This window comes from Lynx rufus, unplaced genomic scaffold, assembly GCF_022079265.1.
Source record: "Lynx rufus isolate CCGP_SWC_20201006 ecotype Redwood Valley unplaced genomic scaffold, mLynRuf1.p SCAF_5, whole genome shotgun sequence".
Lineage (NCBI taxonomy): Eukaryota > Metazoa > Chordata > Mammalia > Carnivora > Felidae > Lynx > Lynx rufus.
This window is the reverse complement of record NW_025814867.1, coordinates 152,978,592-152,998,365: the sequence shown is the minus strand read 5'-3', so window position 1 is coordinate 152,998,365 and position 19,774 is coordinate 152,978,592. Positions and strand designations below refer to the sequence as shown.

At 41.3% G+C, this 19,774-nt stretch overlaps 1 protein-coding gene across 2 annotated transcripts in view; it reads left to right on the top strand.

Annotated features, from left to right (window-relative positions):
• The first annotated feature begins 8,151 nt into the window (after positions 1 to 8,151).
• The window catches only part of LCA5L (lebercilin LCA5 like), a 29,494-nt gene continuing 17,871 nt past the window's right edge, over positions 8,152 to 19,774 (top strand). Inside the window, exons 1-4 of one of the 2 annotated variants that reach the window (XM_047099848.1) lie at positions 8,152 to 8,482; positions 9,020 to 9,166; positions 12,816 to 13,330; positions 15,329 to 15,466. In XM_047099848.1, the coding sequence (XP_046955804.1) occupies positions 8,152 to 8,482; positions 9,020 to 9,166; positions 12,816 to 13,330; positions 15,329 to 15,466 (1,131 nt within the window). The remainder of the gene's footprint in view (positions 8,483 to 9,019; positions 9,167 to 12,815; positions 13,331 to 15,328; positions 15,467 to 19,774) is intronic. The other variant, XM_047099849.1, reaches the window with a different exon arrangement.

The window sequence follows — 19,774 nt, the reverse complement described above, 5'->3', positions numbered from 1 at the left end:
TTATAAAGGTACAAAGGCAATTCAGTGCAAAAAGTGTTGGTCTTTTCAAGAAACGGTGCTGGAACAATTGATGTCCTTATTTTATTTTATCTTATTTATTTATTTATTTATTTATTTAATTTTTTTATTTTTTAACATTTATTTATTTTTGAGAGAGAGAGACGAAGTACGAGCAGGGGAGGGGCAGAGAGAGGGAGACACAGAATCCAAAGCAAGCTCCAGGCTCTGAGCTGTCAGCACAGAACCCGACACGGGGCTCGAACTCATGGATTGCGAGATCATGACCTGAGCCAAAGTCAGACACTTCACCGACTGAGCCCCTAAATATCCTTATTTAAAAACAAACAAACAAACAAAAAAACTCTGGTCAATTTCTGACCCATGATAATTAATTCAAAATGGATCAAAGTAAAACAAAATTATAAAATTTCTGGGAGAAAATCTTTGTGGCCTCGGGCTATGTAAAAATGTGTTAGATGCAATACCAGAAGAATCAGTAAAAGAACAAATTGGTAATTTGGGCTTCATCAAAATTAAAAACATCTGCAGACACTTTTAGGGGAATGAAAACACAAGCCACAGGCTGGGAGAAAATATTTACAAACATGTATCCAGTAACAGACTTATGTCCAGAGTATAAAAGAGCTCTGAAAACACAGCCATAAGAAAACCAACAATCCAATTTACAAATGGACAGAAGATTTGACCAAATGGACAGAAGATTTCATCGCCCCATCCCCCCAAAAAAGAAGACCCAAGGATGGCAAATGGGCGCGTGAAAAGATGTTCAATATTATCTGTCATTTGGGAAATGCAAACTAAAGCCATATAGGGTATCCCTAAACAGACCTATTAGGTTTTTATTTTATTTATTATTTTTTTCTAAATAAAACTAAAAAGAGTGACCATATCAAGTGTTAGCAGGAATGTGGAGCAGCGGGAGCTCATGCACCGCTGGCCGGAACGCCAAATGGTGCAGCTACTGTGGAGAACAGTCTGGCAGCTTCTTAAGAAGTTAAACATGCACTCACCATACAGTCCAGCCAACCCACCCCTAGGTATTTACCCGCCAAAAAAAGAAATCCTATGTCCATACATAGGACCCGGGTATGAATGCCCATAGCTGTTTTATTTGTAATGGCCCAACAGTGAAGATAGCTGAAAAGTCCATCAGCAGGTGAACGAATAAACAAATTGTGGTGTGGTCACACAATTGGATACTAACCGCGGATGAGATGGGGTGGGGGGGGATGAACTGCCGATATACACAGTAACTTGGATGAATCTCAAAATCATTATGCTGAGCGAAGAAGCCAAGCCAAACAAAAGTGCATACTGTATGACTCCATTTATAGAAAGCTGTAGAAGATGCAAACCTAGAGTGACCAAACAGTCAGTGGTCATGTGGGGGGAAAGGGAGGAGCAGGGAGGGATGGGAGAAAGGAACCTCACAGGGGTCCAAGGAAACTCTGTAGGTAGGCTCTACTGATCATGGTGGTAGTCTCACGAGTATATACACATGTCTAGCATTATCAAATTGTACGCTTTAAATATGTGCAGTTTATCATATGTCATTTCATACTGTATTTCTATGTACTCAATAAAAGATTGAAAAAAAACAGTTGCATCTCAGTTGCTTAGGAATTTGTTTCCTTATATATACTCTTAGTAAGCCAAATAAGTTGACCTACTGGATGCATTAAAAATGATGATTGAAATGTTGGTGACTCACCTAATAAACTCATTTAAGTTTATTAAGTTGGTACCATCGTTACTGAACTGCTTCATAGGAAACCCTCTGGTCCCCTGTGTCTCTTATGACCGTGTTTTTCTCGAAGACTGCTGTTAACATTAAGAACAATGGCCTTTCTATTTGTTACAGCAGAAAGAAGCACATCAAGTTTACCTAAAAGCTGATATTAATAAACAACTGACATTCATGAGTTGTAGGAAATCACTGGGACAGCCAGCTCATCTCCTGGCTGTACCAGGTTGTAAATGTATTGTTTCAAAAGAATATAGCACTGTGTAAAACATTTATGACAACTCTTAAGTTTAGTAAATTACAAAAAAAGAATTAACATCTTAAGGATATGGATTGAAATTACAGCTTGTAATTCTTAGATATTTGTGCTTATTTAATTATGAGAGTGATCAGTGAACCCAGTAATTAATCTGAAGTTGCTTATATTTTCAGTGAAATAGATTAGATTATAATAGTGATCAAGAGTAAAATAACTGTGTCTCATACCATGTTCTATAGAAATTTATTGAAAACAAGCTGACAGTACATCCACTAGATAATTGGTGACAATGATGAATTTTCTACCCACCCATCCCACACACTCACAAAAATACTTTCTATATAAGACTGCATTTTGGCCCATCCTGGGGAAATGATACCGATTGTATTCGGTGAATTATTGAGCAGGAAAGATTATGGACAACTTTGCTAATATGGCATCTTCTCACTGGGATGTTTTTAATTGTATGCGATTTTCTCAAGCATTTTAAAGGAGCTATAGTTACTGCCTCCTAGCTATAGGGACCTTGCAAAATAGAGACCCACAGGAGGTTGTATACATTGGACAATTCAGCCAAAAACAGAGGCTTATGGCTCTTGCAAATCTATATGGGGAGAGCAATAATGACTTCAAATCCACCTTCTTTTCCATAGCTAAACCTATAAAGCCTTCTATTAGAGTACATTTTAATCACAGAATTATTTTAAGAGCGAGGCTGTTTATAGATATTAAGGCTTATTTGGCTCCAATGGATTTCAATTAGAATTTTGTCCTTTTTTTTTTTTCCTGTTACATCAATGTTTATTAAACAAAGAGACCAGGATGGCTAGTTCTCTGCTGTATCAGACATGGGGCAATCAACTCGTTTTAGCCCTATGTAAGCATGTGATTCAGAGGGACTAGTTTATTTTTTTAATAAAAAAAAATTTTTAATGTTTATTTCTTTTTGAGAGAGAGAGAGAGAGAGACACAGAATCGGAAGCAGGCTCCAGGCTCTGAGCTGTCAGCACAGAGCCCAACATGGGGCTTGAACCCGTGAACCATGAGATCATGACCTGAGCCAAAGTCAGATGCTCAACCAACTGAACCACCCAGAAGCCCTGGGAATATTTCTTTTAAAAAACTGTACGTGTATGGGGCACCTGAGCATCCAACTCTTGACTTCGGCTCAGGTCATGATCTTGCATGTGTGAGGTCAAGCCCAGCATTGGACTCTGTGCTGAGAGCTCAGAGCCTTGGGATTCTCTCTTTTCCTCTCTGGCCCTCCCCCACCTGCTCTCTATTTCTTTCTCAAAATAAAAATAAACTTAAAAAAGTTGTACATGGAGTACAAGCACATCACCAAACCTCAATATTCTAATCTAGGAATGGAAAAAAACACTCCTTCACCCTAACTTCCTTATCTGTATCTCTCACTGTTCCCATCATGTCAGATTCTGAGTGAGTTATACTGATTAATCTAAAAGGTTAAGGGATACGTGATTGGTTTCGATATAGTCTCAGATTTTGGACTCTAGAGGTAAAACATGAAAAGCTGAAGAGTGAGTGATTCTCATAGGTTTATCACAGGTCTTGACATACTTTAACATTTTACAGTTGCAGTGACAATTAAGTTGGGTCAAATTATGTCCATTTGGGGTCAAGTATTATGGTACGGTGAAAAAAACCCAGCAGACAGACCTGGCCTAAAAACTGAGTTCTCCCCCTCACTGGCTTTGTGACCTCAGACTGGTTACTTGACGTTTCTGAGCCTTACTTAGTTTGCTCAACAGTAAAATACGATGACTGATCCCTATTGCACAGGGCTGTGCATGATGAAGTCAGCCGCCATATGGAAGCTGCTGCCTCTGTGCTTGGCATACAGTGTAGGGGGGTGATGGTGGTGATCCATATTCAAGTGGTTACAAATTTTGGTTGTGAGGCAGCAGTGGGTGGCCTGAAGTTACAATAGAAACAAGACACAGTCTCTGTCTTCAGAGAGTTTTCAGTCAAATGCCATTTGTCAAGCAATTGTTCCCAGTAAAATAGTTGATGTGGAAACAAACGGACTCTTGGTTGCATCTCTCACATAAAGACACGAGCAGGGCCCTCGAGGGTCCTGGTGTGTGTTCAAGAATTACTCTTCCAAGAGGCAACTAGTATTTGCCGATGGCGTGCTATGGGACAGGTGCCGTGATAGATATTTACAAACACTATTTCATTTCTCCCTGTGATAACCCTATGGAATTGGTGTTGTTATTCATGTCTTATAGATGGCCAATATCACTTCACTAACTGACAGACTTAGGTTCAAGCCCACGTCAGCCTGCCTTCAAGTTGTCCACCACCTTCGACTGTCACACTCCCACTCTTATAGCATTGGGCAGTTTGTGACTGTAAATGAAAAACACTCTTGAATTAAGCCTGTATCCTACAATACTGGGATGGCTGTGTCAAATGAGAGTTCTGAGGAAGGAGAAGGGAATTTTATTTTATTTTATTTTTTATTTTTTAAAATTTACATCCAAATTAGTTAGCATATAGTGAAACGATGATTTCAGGAGTAGATTCCTTAAGCCCCTTCCCCATTTAGCCCATCCCTCCTCCCACAACCCCTCCAGTAACCCTCAGTTTGTTCTCCATATTTATGAGTCTCTTCTGTTTTGTCTCCCTCCCTGTTTTCATATTATTTTTGTTTCCCTTATGTTCATCTGTTTTGTCTCTTAAAGTCTTCATATGAGTGAAGTCATATGATTTTTGTCTTTCTCTAATTTCACTTAGCATAATACCCTCCCGTTCCATCCACATAGTCACTGCAAATGGCAAGATTTCATTCTTTTTGATTGCCGAGTAATAGTCCACTGTATATATATACCACCTCTTCTTTATCCATTCATCCATCGATGGACATTTGGGCTCTTTCCATACTTTTGCTATTGTGGATAGTGCTGCTATAAACATGGGGGTGCATGTGTCCTTTTGAAATAGCACACCTGTATCTCGTGGATAAATGCCTAGTAGTGCCCCTGCTGGGTCATAGGGCAGTTCTATTTTTAGTTTTTTGAGGAACCTCCATACTGTTTTCCAGAGTGGCTGCACCAGCTTGCATTCCCAAGGAGGAGGGAATTTTTACAGGGCTTTAGCAGCAGAGGTCAGCCAACAACTGGTCAAAAATTTGTCTCACAGATTACCAGCCATTGGCTTCTTGCAGTGATTTGGATTTAAAAAGATGCATGGAGGAAGTTAGGGGCTAAAGTCATGAGAGGGAAGAGGTAAGGAGGGACAGCTCCTAGGGTCAAGGACAGGCAAGACCATGAGGGCCACAGCAGAGCATTTTTGGTCCTTCAGGATCTTGTACACCAACAACTTGGTCTCTTCTTAATCCATCTGCAAAGGTTCAGAAGTAAGGATCTTTGCCTGTGCATCTACCCACTGTTACATGGCAGAATGCATCTGGTAAGATCAATTCTTTACCTTAGGATGTGTGATGTTACCACCAGTGTGATGTTTGCAGTTGTAATGCTTAATGAAAAAAGTCCTGACCTGGAAGCAAGAAAACAGGGGCAACTGCTTAACCTGCTTGAGCCTGTTCCCTTCACGTGGCCAGGATGAGATGATGCAAACACAGCTTGGGTGAAGTAAAAACACTCACTAAATATGAAGTACGGTACTAATGTTATTAGGATTATTTGGGCTAAGATTTCTGTAGTAGGGAGATGGTGAACTGCCTCATGTATTTCATCAGAAGAGGAGAAAGCTTGACAGTCCAGCCAATGCAGAAAGAGGCAGAAGCTGACTCGGGAAAAAAACCAAAAACTCTCAGTAGAGCCAGTGACGTTAGATCCCTGTTGGGAAGGGTCTGGTGGCAGCTCATTTCTCTTCTGCCTTCTTGATGAAACAGAAGAAGTGGGGGTGTTGAATGAAAACAATAACCCCTGTAAAGACCTGGGAGATGGGTTCCTTTGTTTTGAACTGCTGTCAAAACAGAACTGGTGTTCTGTGCCTTCCTGCAGCGGCATCATAGAGGATTCCAGAGCCTCCTTGTGTCTGAGTTCACATTCTGTCCATTTTAAATTCTCACGTCAGATGACTAAAGGCTTACCAACAGTATCAAAAGTTTGGGTACAGGGGTACGTGGCTGGCTCAGTCAGTGGAGCATGTGACTCCCGATCTCGGGGGTGGTGAGTTCGAGCCCCAGGTAGGGTCCAGAGATTACTTTTAAAAAGAAAAAAAAAAAAAAGCTTGTGTATATTGGAATCTAGTCTTTGTATATTAACCACGGACAAGGGCATGTGAAAGCTACGTATAGTATAGTCGCTGTCCTGAGCTATCTTGGAGCTGGACTCATTGTACCTTAGAGAACTAACTTTCCTGTGAAACTTTTGTATTCTTAGGGAGTGTGAATTTAGCTGCGGGCCATCATGTCTCCCAGGGTCCTTAGATCAAACGAGAATCTGGATGGAGGATTGCAGACCTCGTGGGGCGTGTGTAGGAGAGTCTGTGTGAGAGACCTTGTCATCTAGCCTTACTGGTCACACAGATTATTCAGCTGAATCAAGTTCAATACTACTGCCTAGGCTCTATACCAAGAATTTAAAAATAAAGTGGAAGTAAACTACAGTACCTTTGTTTTCACTGAATGTCAAGCAGGTGCTAGCAGCAAAGTGCCGAGAAGTTATTCTAGATGCATAGAACCCTGCAGTGATGTGTGACGTTGCTTTGGGGAGTAATTCACTGCAGTAAAACATTCCTGACCTACAAATGAAGACCTGCTATGTTTATTAAACCTTCTGTTGCACTTAATTTGAACCAAATCTAACCGAAATAAAAGTGACTATGTCTGGGTCTTAATTAGTTTTTCAGTCATGGCCTTTGGTTACAAGGACTTTGGACTACATGGTAGCTTTCGTCCCTGATGAGAAATTAGGATCACATCATCAAATTTCATTTCATTTTTAGTTTTTTTTTTTTTTAATTTTTTTTTTCAACATTTATTTATTTTTGGGACAGAGAGAGACAGAGCATGAACGGGGGAGGGGCAGAGAGAGAAGGAGACACAGAATCGGAAACAGGCTCCAGGCTCCGAGCCATCAGCCCAGAGCCTGACGCGGGGCTCGAACTCACGGACCGCGAGATCGTGACCTGGCTGAAGTCGGACGCTTAACCGACTGCGCCACCCAGGCGCCCCTCATTTTTAGTTTTTAAACACATTGCTTCGAAGTCCGCTTTAGTCTTGTTTAACTCCCAAGTAAGGTTTTGATTTTTCACATTGAATGATTAAATTTCTAATAATTAGACAAACTTGGTTTTGATTTTTCCAAATCCATTATTATAAAAGTTTGGTCTTTGTGTAGCTGCAAAAGTATGATCAGTTCTTTATTAAACAAATGTAAATTTTCCACTGGGTGGACTGTCTTCAGAAATGTTCCAACAATGGGATAATTTTCCATGCAAATCACATTTTTTCCTGAATTGTTTTCTGTCATCATGTAGCTGTAATCGGGGGAGGTCCTATTCATGTTATAATAGTCCAAATGGAGCACAGAAAGGAAAGCACATTTTTTTAATTAAAATATGACAAGCCTTGTAATTATGGATCAAGTTTATATCCCTGGGATCCACTATTACTCTTAATTTAAAACAAGTATTAACTCTAAAAAAGTAGTAGATTAATTTGTTATATTCTATGCTGTATGTTTCATCTCAAAAGTGATTTCATCACTAATAAATAAAAGTGTGTCCATCTCCACAAATATGTCTGAATTTCCTAAGTATTGCATTTCATACCAGCCATCCAAGCTTACCAAGTACTGTCGTTTTCTTCAAGGCAAAAATCTTGCAACATTCTTAGAGAATGAAGATGCAATTCACTAATTCACAAATTGCTGTCATTGTTGTCCTCTGATGTGAACTTTGTCTTGTATTACCTGTGAATAGAGTCTCACCAAAGTTTGTCTCAGGGGTCTTACATTTTATGTCAAAGAAAAAAACAAAACCCAACTGAGATTTTTTCCAGAAAATACTTCCACAAGATGTGGTGTTTCCCATTCCTAATGATCCACTTATAGTTAAATATAGTAAAGCAGAGGTTCATTTTAATGTCAATAGCTATAAATCTGAAAACACTTTTCTCCTATCAGGTTTTGCTATGTCTCTGGCTGATCCAGCAGAAACAAGTGTAGATGAGCACCTCCCCTGTGTGGCCTTAGGACCCAGGAGGAGGTCTGCAGAGTGCACGGGAACCCAGGACGCAGGTGACTGTTCAAGAGGCAGCCCCAGTCACGCTTCTGATAGGAGTGTGGATTACAGCAGATCTCCGTGTTCCTGCAGAAGTTTAAGTTCTCCCTGTGATTATTCAGAAGACTTTCTCTCTGAATGTTCTGAAACAGCTCGTAATAGAAATTATTTAGAGAAGACTACGATTAGAGAAAAAAAGAACAAGAAGAAAACGTATGTCTCTAAAGTCTCCCAACCTAAAGGTAAGAAGCCAAATTTCCCAAGCAAGACCAACCTTCTGTTCCCAATGACATTATTATTTAATGCACTAGTATTTGGAGTCGTCCCTATTCAGTTTTATTGTTGTCCCCTATTTCAAATGTGTGTTTATAAATGAACTTGTATGGGGGGCGCCTGGGTGGCGCAGTCGGTTAAGCGTCCGACTTCAACCAGGTCACGATCTCGCGGTCCGTGAGTTCGAGCCCCGCGTCAGGCTCTGGGCTGATGGCTCAGAGCCTGGAGCCTGTTTCCGATTCTGTGTCTCCCTCTCTCTCTGCCCCTCCCCCGTTCATGCTCTGTCTCTCTCTGTCCCAAAAATGAATAAACGTTGAAAAAAAAATTAAAAAAATTAAAAAAAAAATTAAAAAAAAATAAATAAATAAATGAACTTGTATGGAAGGAAATAGAGAAATTGGGAATGATTACAAGATGGCAGGAAGTTAGGCTGAAAACAAAAAACCTAGCCCTCTTGTACAACTTACCCTGCTGGAGCCTACTAGTGAGGTTAGTTCCGTTTTCAGTTGACAGGTGGCCTTGTTACAGAGTACCACGACACTTGGACTTTGCTGGCCTCTTGCCTCGCATCCCAGCTGAAGAATCAAGGTTTGAATGGCCAATGCACTGTAAATACCCGAGTCAGCACCCCAAGAGGATGGTCTACAAGTCCGGTGAGGCAAAGATCATCTTTTGAGACAGAGGTGGTTCAAAAGGCTGTTAACAAGGTCATTCATTCCCTTGTGGACTGTAAGAGTACCGACACCAGTTCCTAACTGTCCAAATGGAAGTAGCCTTGTGATGTCCTTGACCTCACTCCCTGCCTCCCTGCCCAGACTGTGAACACCTCCTCCCATTTTAGGCAATCCTGGACTTATAAATATTCCTAATATGGAAATGGCTGAAACTTTCTTCGGCTGTGGCCATCGGAACTGCCATCAGTGAACAGCTGGAAACTACGTCAATACTATGTGGAGAGCATGTCTGCTGTCAGGTGTACCCCGTGTCTCCCCCCCGCCAGCCCCCTGTGACCAGGTGTGCCTAGGACTCCCTCTGCTACCTCAGAGTCATCTAGAACCTTCAGGTCCCCTTCTTCCCAGCTATAGGGTAGGGATTCTTCATCTTAGTCGCATATCTCTGGGCTGCATGAAAATCTTTGCATTTTTTGTGTCTATTTACATTTGTGAACTCTTCTAGGGAGAAGGACCCATGAGCTTCCACCAGATTCTCAAAAGGCTAAAAGCTCCTTTTCTAGAGAGGTAGGAGTCTTATGCTCACGGTCAAGGCCGAGGGTAGAAGATGAAAAGCCTAGTTCCTCCTGTCACATGGGACTCTGTCAAAAGAAGTCTGTTTGTGGCATTTGGAAGAGATTATCACAACAGAAACTACATCGTGGTTAGGCTCCATCGTGGTTATGATCCCCTATCCACGTCTGAATTTACAAAACTCTGAAAAACAAACAGTTTTTATATCTTTGGTACCTAAACTGATTCAGCAACAAAAACCAGATCTGAACTAACATGAGACTGATCTTTATTTCAGTTAGTGTGAATAGCCACATATTTCACAAAAATATTCTTTGATTAAAGTATGCTATTCCCAGCCCTACTGGAAAGTCTATGGGAAATACTGTATATGCACCAAAATAATAATAATAATAATAATAATTCAAAAACAGTCTGGCTCCAAGGTTTTATGACAGGGATCATAGATCTATACACTACACTTTGTATTGATTCTACACTTCCGTGGGGCTGTATGAAAGGCTGTTAGCATTTATAACACTATTTCTACACGAACTGCACTTTGAGTTCTAAGTGCCTGACAATTTAACTTTTAAAAATTGTTTCCTCATTTATTTATTCCACAAGTATTTATTGAGTTCTTTATGCGAAACACCTGGTCATAAATTGGGAGCAGCCAAAATTAATTTTGTCACTTCATTAAGAGTAGTTTAATCATTGGGCTAAATCTGCCTCACTACATGAAATGAGATAGAAATGATAAATTTGGTCATTCTTACCAGGCAGGGGTTAGTATAATGAGATGCAAAATCATTAAGGACTAAACTCTATTTCCGTTTTCCATAACCTTGATTAGTATACAAGTATGCATAATGTCTATAGAATAAATTTATTCTATGTCACTCAAATACAAGTGGTATGTTTATCTTCTGAAGCAAGTAAATCTGGTTCATCCTCCCCCAAGCACCAGCTAGGGTAGGCAAACAATTCAGTCTCAGATGTGTTTGGGGGAAGGAGGGAGTTTGGGTGGCTTTACACAGACCGGACACTTGGGGAAGGGCTTCTGGTCCTTCATTTGCATCACAAACATTCCTTGTCCAAGCACATGGGGTCACCTCCTGTTTTCAAAGTACACATGCCCTGTATGTACATCTCAACCTGGGACCTTGGCAGGTGTGCCCATGGCCACAGGGATTAGTCCCCAAGCACCCATTCATGCTGCCTCTGTCCTCCTGTCACTTGAGCACAGCATATATCAGGGACATAAGCCTCCACAGCCCACAGAACCCACCACCCTCATCCTTCTAGTCTCAGGGAGAGCCCTCTCTCCTCCGGGAAACACATCACCCAAGAGTAGTGAGACATTGTAAGTTGGGAGTCAAGTTTCGGTCATGCTGGACGTGGTGTAGAACATGACAGTCCCCACCCCACCCCACCCACTGTTTTAATCCAGCCTGATCCACCTGGGTCTGGGCCCTTCCCAGCCAGTGCCCAGCCTCAGAGGTTGACCTCTGCTTTCCAATTTTCAATGTGCTCAAAAACCTATTCCAAAATACTCAAACGTTCAACCACAGCCTTTACTGAATCGTTCCCAGTGGGAAGATAAAGACCTGTGGGGGCACAGTTGTAAAGACTGCCCATTGATTACTGATGTGATACGGATACTGTAATCATTGCCACATCTATGTGTTCTGTCACAGTCACAATTGAGATGCCTTGTCCCCAGGAAGCACCTTCCATTTCTGTTGGCTCGTGATTTCCATCACAGGCAGAATCACCTTTTCCACCACCTACACCAAACATATTAAGCCGTGTCTCAGGTGACGTGTCCACATGTGGGCAACAGCTTAAGGCTAGGACTCCAGTGACACTGGCCACTAGATGCTTTCTCTCTCCAGGATGAGGACCATATTTTTTTTTAGATTCTAGAATCCAGTTTCAGTCTCTCTCATAATACAGATATACTAGGGGCTCCTGGGTGGCTCAGTTGATTAAGCATCTGACTCTTGATTTCAGCTCAAGTCATGACCTCACGGTTCATGATATCGAGCCCTGAGTCAGGCTCCATGCTGGGAGTGTGGAGCCTGCTTGGGATTCTCTCTCTCTTCTCTCTTTGCCCCTCCCCTGCTCATGCAGTCTCTCTCTCTCTCTCTCTCAATATAAATCAATAAACTAAAAAAAGAATATAGATATACTAACGTGCACACGCACATACACAGTATGCACATAAACACATGTAAATGTCATGCAAATGCACATACATATGGGGCAGTAGCACAGGCACACAGACATGGGTTCCATTTCACCACTGACTAGCTGTGTGCCCATCAAGCAGGGATGTCGCGAAGCATCCGTTTGTTCATCTTTAAAATGGGATAATAATGCAGTGACGTTACACATACATTTGACACAACTCAGTTACATAAGCTTGATGTGACATTGTTTAGATACATTTTGTTTGAAATAGACTTCTGAATACAAGCCAACTAACTACTTCCTTTAGAGCCCAAGGTAACAGGAAAACTTAGCTATGTTGGATTTACTGAGAAATGGAATATCGTACACACAGTCTAAGCAGTTCAATGGCTTTCTAAGGCTCTTTTTGAATACAGGAGATCTTCATATATAACACTGGGCTCTCATGTTACACTCGAATTGCCTCATAACATATTATTGGAAGGATTATATGAGATAATCTACATATAGCATTTAGTTCAATGTTTAACATGTGGTAAGCCCTTAGTAAATGTTATCTATTATTGTGGTTTTTAATAGAACTTTAATAATAGAAATAAGTACAGGTTTTACAGTCAAAGAAAGCCTGGTTTTCCATCCATTCTATGCCACTTTGTGGTTCTGTGACCTTAGACAAATGAGTCGTAATCCCTAGCTGTAAAAAAGACGACTACTGACCTGAAATGAGGTGTCTATATATGAAGTCCCTACCTGAAGCACGTCTATATTACATGTTCGTTCGCCTTGTATGTGTGCGGGGTGCAGGTGGGGGTAACACATATGCGCATATCTGCATATCTCTATCTATATGACTAGTAACAAACTGGATTATCTGCTCACGCAGGCCAGAAGGAAATCTCAGTTGAAAAAAAGCACAACTGGAATGCGCCACTTTTAAATGCTCAGAACAATGTGATTGCCCAAAGAAGAGATGCTATGACTCATCACATCCTCTCAGCAAGGCTCCAGAAGATTAAAGAGCTCAAAAACGAACTATGTGATATACGTCGTAAATTGGAAGCCACGGTCATAGAAAACCAATTTTTGAAACATCTTCAGCTTAGGCACTTGAAAGCAATAGGGAAATATGAGAATTCACAAAATAATCTACCTCAAATTATGGTAAAACATCAGAATGAAGTCAAAAACTTAAGGCAGCTACTTAGGAAATCCCAGGAAAAGGAAAGAAGTGCATCCAGGAAACTTCGAGAAACCGACAGTGAGCTGCTGAAGACTAAAGACTCCTTGCAGGAGCTGCAGAGGCTTTCTGAAGACAAAAATCTTGCAGAGAGGGAAGAACTCACTCAAAAATTGTCTGTTCTCACAACGAAAACAGAGGCAAACAACAAAAAAATACAGGTCCGTATTTCAGAAGCCTAGAAATTGTAATGTCCCAAGAACGATATGCAGAGTACACGTGTGTCACACTTGCCCCCGTGCAGTGAAGCATTCCCAGCTGCTTTGCTCACAGGCCACACCAGTGATGGCGTCCAGTGCGGGGGGGGGGGGGGGGGGGGGCGGGGAGGGACAGGGGGCGGGGCAGGGGGAGATGTCCCTTCTGTTGTGGCCAGGCTCGTTCGTCTGGAAATGACCATTCTGTAAGTGTGCTCATGTGCTGGAAAGGTGTTGGGTTGGGTTGTGTGAAACCTCTTAGAAGCCAACCTTCTTCTCCTCGAATCTGTTTATTAAAGACCCGCTTCCCTAAAAGCCTGCCCCCCGCATCTCCAGCCCCTCTCCTTGCACTCCCCCTGGTCAGCTGTCTAGTCACTACCGCAGAGACATTGTTGGTAGGCTGGAAACAGAAGTGTTTCCCGGAGAATGCTCCTGGGAACTGAGCAGGGGGAAAGGAATTAAAATCATCTAATGAATGGGCTGATTTTCTAGAATAGCACGTGGGTGTCAAAGTCTTGGAGACTGCTCTATGAGGGATGATTTGGGGGAACATCCTGATTATACTGAGAATTTTTTGTGTGTTAGTTCTTGGTCTCTACGGACATAAACATAAATAAAATTAGGTTACTGTTTAATTCCTTATTATTTAAATGACGGTGAGAGGCAAGTATTTTTTACAAACTTGAAATAATAAGAAAATATCAAGTTCATTTCATCCACTTCCTTATTATTTATTTCTTCTTTGGTAAAAATCCTCTGTTTTCAAGGAGAACTTCCTCCCACGAAGTGGATATGTGAACTACAGAAAATGACGAGCAGCCGCATTTTCAGTCACATAAATAATGTAGAAAAGTCCGATTATTTGGCCTCCTGAGTTAATAGCGGACCCATGTTAGCTCACGTCTGTCAAGTAAATGTAGTTGTATCTCACCTACCTATTTTTTATGTATACATGTGAATTAGTTCATGTTTTTTGTAGCTGTAACCCAAACCAAAAAGAATTCAAGAACCCTTTTCTTATCAGAAGCATTTGGTTGTGTGAGAAATTTGGTTGGTTGTAGGGCATTTGCTGGGGGAGAAAATGTTGACGAGCCAAACAAAACATGTCGGTATTTTTCTTTAGTGTTAATACTTTGGGGACTGGGATTTTTACTGATTATTTCATCCTCTCAGCTTACCATATTGCCCACTTTTCTTTAATGACAGAGTATTAATATTAATATGGGGGGAAATGCACTTAATGGGAAAAAAGACAAAAGGAAAGAAAAGGCCTTTTGGTCAAGCCTCTGTCAAAGTCCAGATCAAAGAGTTCTGCAAAAAAACTGCTGAGGAGGTGCCCGCGCACCAGTGAGCCCTGGGCACGGATGGCCTGCAGCTGCCCAACCTCTCCTGGTCTGAGAATTCCTTTATCCCTGGGGAGGGAAACCCTGACAGGGAATTCCTTTATCCCGGGGGGGGGGGGGGGGGGGAGGGGCGGGGCTGTGACCCCTGCGGGAGCTTCTGGGACCAGGCATCCGAGACTCACGCATGCGCGGCTGCCCTGCTGCTGGCCCGCCCCCCGGCGGACGAGGCGGGACAGGGCCCGGTGCACACCTGTCGCGTTAGCAGGTCTTGGAGTTGGCACAGCTACGTGGGTTGAGTTTTAAAGCATGGCGTTGGTTATATTTATTAATTTTCAGGAAGTGTTCAAAGGTTATGTTTTTAATCAAAATCAGGGGTGTGAAAATCATTGGGTTCCATACATATTTATTCTCTAGAGTTGGAATATGTGGGTTTTTCGGCTTTTGTATTTGTGCGTGTGGTTATGTTCAGCTCTAACGTATGTCCCCTGCACCCGCCGTGCGCTAAAGTTGTATTAAGTTAAAACTGTGCACTTCTCGTAAATGCAATTAGTTCCAATACAGTTGAACTTTGTTAACAATACTACATTGGTTACAGAAGAGTTAAAATATATACTGTTTTCAGAGCTTGGAAAAACAGTTGAGGCTGAACAATAGAGTCTTTAATCGGCAGTTGGCCACTGAGAACCGGAAGACGTTAGCAGCCCAGGCAGCTACAAAGACTCTGCAAATGGAAATAAAACTCCTTCAACAAAAACTTAAGGTACTTCTTTAAAGCCAAATGTAACAAAATTTGTTCAGTTCTGCTTCCCAAAATATCAGAGCTGTTCTTTAAATTATTTAACTTTGGGAATCTTTGTCAAATTAACTTTTTCCCTAGACCATTGGAACAGATAGAGGATCTGAAATTACGAGGGTGGGTTCACAGCCTGGTGAGCGTGTGCTGTCACTAGAAGTTAAAGCTCTACACTCTTCATTAACAAAAACTTCATCCCATGAATTAATATTACTGTATTTCGTTACCATCTTAATGGAAGCCAAACTAAGTTTTCAAATTTGGAAATTAACTTACATCATTAAAATATTTAGTCATTTTAATGGCCCACAAATTCACTTTAAGGCGTACTTGAATTGGGGCGCCTTGGCTGGCTCAGTTGGTTAAGTGCCCAACTCTTGATTTTGGCTCAGGTCACGATCTAATGGTTGTGAGATGAAGCCCAGTGTCAGGCTCCATGCTAAGCACGGACCCTGCTTGGGATTCTCTCTCTCTTACCCTCTCTCTCTGCCCCTCCCCTGCTCACACTATCTCAAAATAAAAAGAAACATTAAAATAATAAATAAAATCTACTTGGAAATGCTTGCAAAACTGTCTTTTAAAGTGTGCTTTAGGGGCACCTGTGTGGCTCAGTCGGTTAAGCGGCCGACTTCGGCTCAGGTCGTGATCTCACCATTTGTGAGTTCAAGTCTGTGTCAGGCTCTGTGCTGACAGCTCGGAGCCTGCAGCCTGCTTCGGATTCTGTGTCTCCCTCCCTCTCTGCCCCTCCCTTGCTCACCCTCTGTCTCTCTCTCTCTCAAAAATAAATAAACATTTTATTTAAAATGTTTTTAACGTTTATTTATTTTTGAGACAGAGAGAGACAGAGCATGAACGGGGGAGGGTCAGAGAGGGAGGGAGACACAGATTCCGAAGCAGGCTGCAGGCTCCGAGCTGTCAGCACAGAGCCCAGACGTAGGGCTCGAACCCACAAACCGCGAGATCGTGACCTGAGCCAAAGTCAGCCGCTTAACCGACTGAGCCACACAGGTGCCCCAATAAATAAACGCTATAAAAAATTTTTAAATGTGCTTTAAAGATAAGAATTAAAAGTATTTATTTTTTCAGACTTTTGCTATCTTTCTGCCTTCAAGATTTCTAAAATGGCCAACAAGTTGGAAAAAACTAGATAAACACTTAAGAAATACAGCTCTTTCAAGCCTCAACTAGCAAATCTTAAGTTTGATTCTTTAAGACAAGAATCTTTAACTTTTTTATGACAAGTAGAGAATTCAGATTTCCCAGGAGCCTGGAGAGCACTCAGAGGCAGGGAAAGAATATTAGGAGAGAAAGCTGGGGCGGGGGGGGGGGGGGGGGGGGAGAAGAGAAAGTTGGATGTAAATTTTCCCTTTGCAAAGCAGGAAGAGAGTTCTGTTTCTTTCTTCCCTAGAGTCTCAGGTAACTTCAGAGAGAAAAGTATGCCAGAAAATGGGTGTGGCCATAGCAACTAGCTTAGAAATCTAACAGAAGAGTCTTCAAGAACCACTGGTCAAGGCAAACACACCCACATATATGGAGACACTATCAAAGAATTTTAAAATAAAGTTTGTGCTTTCATATGCAATGATATGCATATAAATACTATGCAATCATTAAAAAACAATTTTGAAAGGGGAAATGCTATTTTAATACTTAATGAAATACTTAATGAAAAAGAAGATGCAAAATTCTATATGCAGTAAGATCCAAATTTATTTACAAAAAAAAAAAAAAAAGTAAATACACCTCTATACATTTCTGTGCATCTGTAGAAAGGAATGGGGACTCTTTACATTATAATATGGTAATCTCTAGGATATATGGATAAGTGAAAAAAGGAAGACAGAGGAAACAGGAGGAATTTAAAAACAGGAGGAATAAAGGAGCACCTGCGTGGCTCAGTCAGTTAAGCATCTGGCTCAGGTCATGATCTTGCAGTTCCTGAGTTCGAGCCCCGTGTTGGGCTCTATGCTGATAGCTCAGAGCCTGGAGCCTGCTTTGGATTCTGTGTCTCCCTCTCTCTGCCCCTCTCTCTGCCCCTCCCCTGCTTGTGCTGTGTCTCTCTCAAAATTAAAGAAACATTTAAAAAATTTAAAAAACATATGACTTCACTCATATGAGGACTTTAAGAGACAAAACAGATGAACATAAGGGAAGGGAAACAAAAATAATATAAAAACACGGAAGGGGACAAAACAAAATATGGAGAACAAACAGGGTTGCTGGAGGGGTTGTGGGGGGGGGGGGATGGGCTAAATGGGTAAGGGGCATTAAGGAATCTACTGAAATCATTGCTTCACTATATACTAATTTGGATGTAAATTTTAAAAAGTAAAAAATAAAGTTAAATTAAAAAACAGAAGGAATACAAATATATCCACATTTTTATTTATGTTTTTAAAAGAAAAGGAATAGTGGGGTAACAACGGAAGTAGGGAGATAACAGATCAGAAGGGGTGATTGTAGAACCTAGATTTCCTTGAATATCTTTTTTTTTTTAACATTTATTTTTGAGAGAGAGAGAGAGCAAAGGAAGGGCAGAGAGAGAGGGAGACAGAGGATCCAATGTGGGCTCTGCCCTTTCAGCACAGAGCCCAATGCAGGGCTTGAACTCACAAACCATGAAATCATGAACTGAGCCAAAGTCAGATGCTTAACTGACTGTGTTAACTAACCCAGGTGCCTCTCCTTGAATATCTTTTTGGTAGATTTGATTTTAGAACCATATCAAATTGTGGAATCACCAAATGGTTTGCATAATTATGAAGCAGAATGAAATGCAAAAGGAAAAATGGAAAAGCATTCCCTAAAAATCAAAAATCAAATGAAAACAACCCACTGTAAATTCCAGTGGCAGCGAAATTGTCAGAGACACCATTCCAAGAGACTTAAAACATGTTAATTTCACCACATGTGCCTAGTGAAATACGTTCTTGATTATAGTGTGGGCATGGTTATTTTGAAGCTGTTGTGTTTATCCTATGGGATGAAACACACGATGAATTATGTTGGTGTCATTGAGAACTAGGATTTGGGGATGGAAGAAAGAAAATACAGAAGTAAGATGACGTCAATAAAAATCCTGTAGTCCTGGGGGACCACCTGGGGGGCTCAGTTGGTTAAGCATCTGACTCCTGATTTCGGCTTGGGTCACAATTTCACGGTTTGTGGATTTAAGCCCAATGTTGGGCTCTGCACTGACAATGCGAAGCCTGCTTGGGATTTCTGTCTCCCTCTCTCCCTGCCCCTCCACTGCTCAATCTCTCTCCCAAAATAAATAAATAAACATTTTTAAAAAATCCTATAGTCTTGTTTGTGAACTGAAGTGAAAGTATGCATTTATGATATAATTTATCTTTAAAAATAAATAGGGGTGCCTGGGTAGCTCAGCTGATGAAGCATCCAACTTCGGCTCAGGTCATGATCTCATGGTTTGTAGGTTCGAGCCCCACGTCGGGCTCTGTGATGACAGCTCAGAGCCTGGAGCCTGCTTTGTTGGGATTCTGTGTCTCCCTCCCTCTGCCCCTCCCCCACTCATGCTCTGTCTCTGTCTCTGTCTCAAAAATAAATGTTTTGTTTTTTTTAATTTAAAAATAAATACAAGGGGGTGCCTGGCTGGCTCAGTTTTTGGTAGAGCGTGTGACTCTTGATTTCAGGGTTGTAAGTTTGAGTCCCATGGTGGGTGTAGAGATTACTTAAAAATAAAATCTAAAAAAGAAAGAAGGCCCTCCCTAGAACTAAATCTGCCAGCCTGCCAGCACCTTGATCTTGGCCTTCCCAGCCTCCAGAACTAAAAATAAATACATATATTCTAATGTGACCAGCCCATTAACATTGAATAGCCCTAGTGCCCAGATTATGGTCTTCAAATTCCATACCACACTAAAAAGAACCAAGGCACCTTAAAAAAAAAAAAAAAATCTCAGGTCTGGAACATGAAATATACTGCATGAGCCTGGGACATACTGTCCTACAAAAGCAAGGAAACTACAGAGAACTAATAGTGTAATATCAGGAGCCACCTAAGATTGGTTCTTATTGGCCAAAGGTGGGGTAATCTGAGGATCAGTGAAGTATCTCCATGGATTGAATCTCATCAAATATATAGACATCCAAATGTCCATAATGAGACTTTAAAAAACAAAACAAAACACCTCAGTGATTAGTCACCTTTAGAGAATACTAAGATCCCAGCACACTATTTCGAAGACTGGTAAATAAAGGCAAAGAAACAATTCTTTCTACCTTTCCTATTCTCAGAGCGACCAAATAGTTTGT